Consider the following 2,103-nt stretch of genomic DNA (forward strand, 5'->3'; position numbering starts at 1 on the left):
CACCAGCCTCTCCTCAGGAGAAAAGGTTGGCAGTTCATACCCACCAGCCTCTCCTCAGGAGAAAGATGAGAGTCTGCTGTAAAGACTTACAGTCTCAGAAACCCTGGGGAGCAGGTCAAGTCTGCCTTCAAGGGTTGGTAGGAGTCAGAACAGACTCCATGGTACGGGGTTTGGGTTTCGGCACACCCTTTTATTTCCCACCTGAGTCGGAAGCTGCTTTCCAATATGGTATTTAAATTGATGAAAATTAATGTACATTAAAAACTCAGTTGTGATTGTGAGGGTTGGAAATGTAAAGGTAGACGTTTTGTAGCAAGGAGGGGAGTGATTAACTTTGCAGTCTAGGAGCAGAGGTCCCTGGGACCATCAAGGAAGAAGAGCGGAGAGCGGGACCCTACCCAGAGAAGCTGTGATGTCAGAGAAGGAGGCAGAGATGATGACGTGGAGAGATGGAGCAGCTGGGGACTCTAGACCCAGAGAGGGAGAAGGGCTGTGTGCTGACGACCAGGGGTCAGGCTTGCAGGGTATACCCTTTGGTTGGTTGATGATGCATGGAGGGGAATGTAACCATAGCAATGAAACGATATACGATAGGATGAATATAAAACTAATGTTCTCCCATGTAAACTATCACATAATTCACAATAAAACATTAAAAAACAAACAAACAAACAAACATAAAAACTTGAGTCATAAAAACTTCTTGGCTATAACCAAACATTTTGAGGGCAGGAGACACTGGTACTGAAGCCTCCGGACACAGTGTCAGACAACACCATGGTCCACTGGCATAACACAGTCCACAAAGACAATGTTCTACAGGCTACTTTGATGAGTAGCCACAGAGATCTTTTTAAAATCTTGTAAGTGGCCATCTAAGGTACAACTACTGGTCTCGTCCTGTTGGAAAGGAAAGGAAAGTGATGACAATGAAATTCACAGGGAAAGAATTCACCCAAGGGACTAATGGACCACGTGAATATCAGTCTCCACAACGCAAGAGCAGAAGTGGATGGCACCCAGCTCTCAGTGCCAACGGCTTTGAAAGTGATCACATTAGAAGGTCCAGGATAGAGTGGGAGAAAATATGGACTAAGACTCAAAATCATTTAAAAAAAAAAAAGAGAGAGAGAGAGACCAAGTTTACTGGTCTGGTAGAGACAGGTGGAACCCCGAAACTATAGCCCTCAGTCACCCTTTAGGTCTGGAACTGAACTCACCCCAGTGGAACACTGCTGAGGTTCACTCCCCTTAGAACAACCAGCCATTCCACTGGAGATCAGAAGGGTGGCATTGCCCCAAGGACAAAGTTCAGAAGAGTTAAGAAGGAAGGAGGGATGGAAGCTGGCACCCAGGGAGGAAGAGGGATCAGTGATTTGGCACAGGACTGCAATCCCTGAGATGAGACGAAATGCGGCGTATGACGTGTCGCACATAAAACTGACATCTGCTCACTAAAGCTTCACGCAGTACATGAAAAAAGTTCTCAAAACCGAATGAAACGCTGCAAAGGTGAGGAAGGTCACAAAACACCCGCTGCTCCTTGGCTTGGGGCTCCCTTACAGCGACGGAACATTTCCAGTTCTGAGGGGGTTCCAGATCATTGGTCTAGAGCACCAGGAACTGGTCTCCCTTTGAAGAGCCGGACCAGGCTCAGCCTCAATGTGACGTAAAACATTACAGAAGGATAAGGACAACTCTCTTTACCTCACGGCAATGCCAGCTGCTACGCACACCTCAGGCCACAGCCTGAGCCCACTCATGTTGATTCTTCTTCTCTCACCTTACAAAGCCAATTGTCACTGAATCAACTCAGACTCATGGCGACCCGGTGTGTATGTGTGGTAGTGGACTGAGTCTGCAGAAGTACCTCACCAGACTAGCCGTTTTGTTAGCAGCTGAACGTGCTGCTGGCTGTTTGCGGGATTATAGACGGACTGCACTTCGTACCACGAACTGCCCTTTACCAGGGACCTGCCCTGCTCAAAGCGCTACTCTAAGAAGCACATCAATGCCCTGCAAAGGGACTCCGCTGAACCAAAGCCCAGAAGACCCAGGCCCAGGTGGCCCACACTGCATCAGCAAATTAGCAGCTGTAGAAAC

General features: G+C 48.0%; 1 protein-coding gene across 1 annotated transcript in view; it reads right to left on the bottom strand.

Moving 5' to 3' along the window:
* Window positions 1-1,763, bottom strand: part of RASA3 (RAS p21 protein activator 3) — a 126,311-nt gene extending 124,548 nt beyond the window's left edge. The window contains exon 1 of the mRNA XM_006851554.1: window positions 1,708-1,763. Coding sequence (XP_006851617.1) covers window positions 1,708-1,763 — 56 coding nt within the window. The remainder of the gene's footprint in view (window positions 1-1,707) is intronic.
* Between the last annotated feature and the right edge of the window lie 340 nt (window positions 1,764-2,103).

Source organism: Chrysochloris asiatica, unplaced genomic scaffold, assembly GCF_000296735.1.
Source record: "Chrysochloris asiatica unplaced genomic scaffold, ChrAsi1.0 scaffold00029, whole genome shotgun sequence".
NCBI classification, from domain to species: domain Eukaryota; kingdom Metazoa; phylum Chordata; class Mammalia; order Afrosoricida; family Chrysochloridae; genus Chrysochloris; species Chrysochloris asiatica.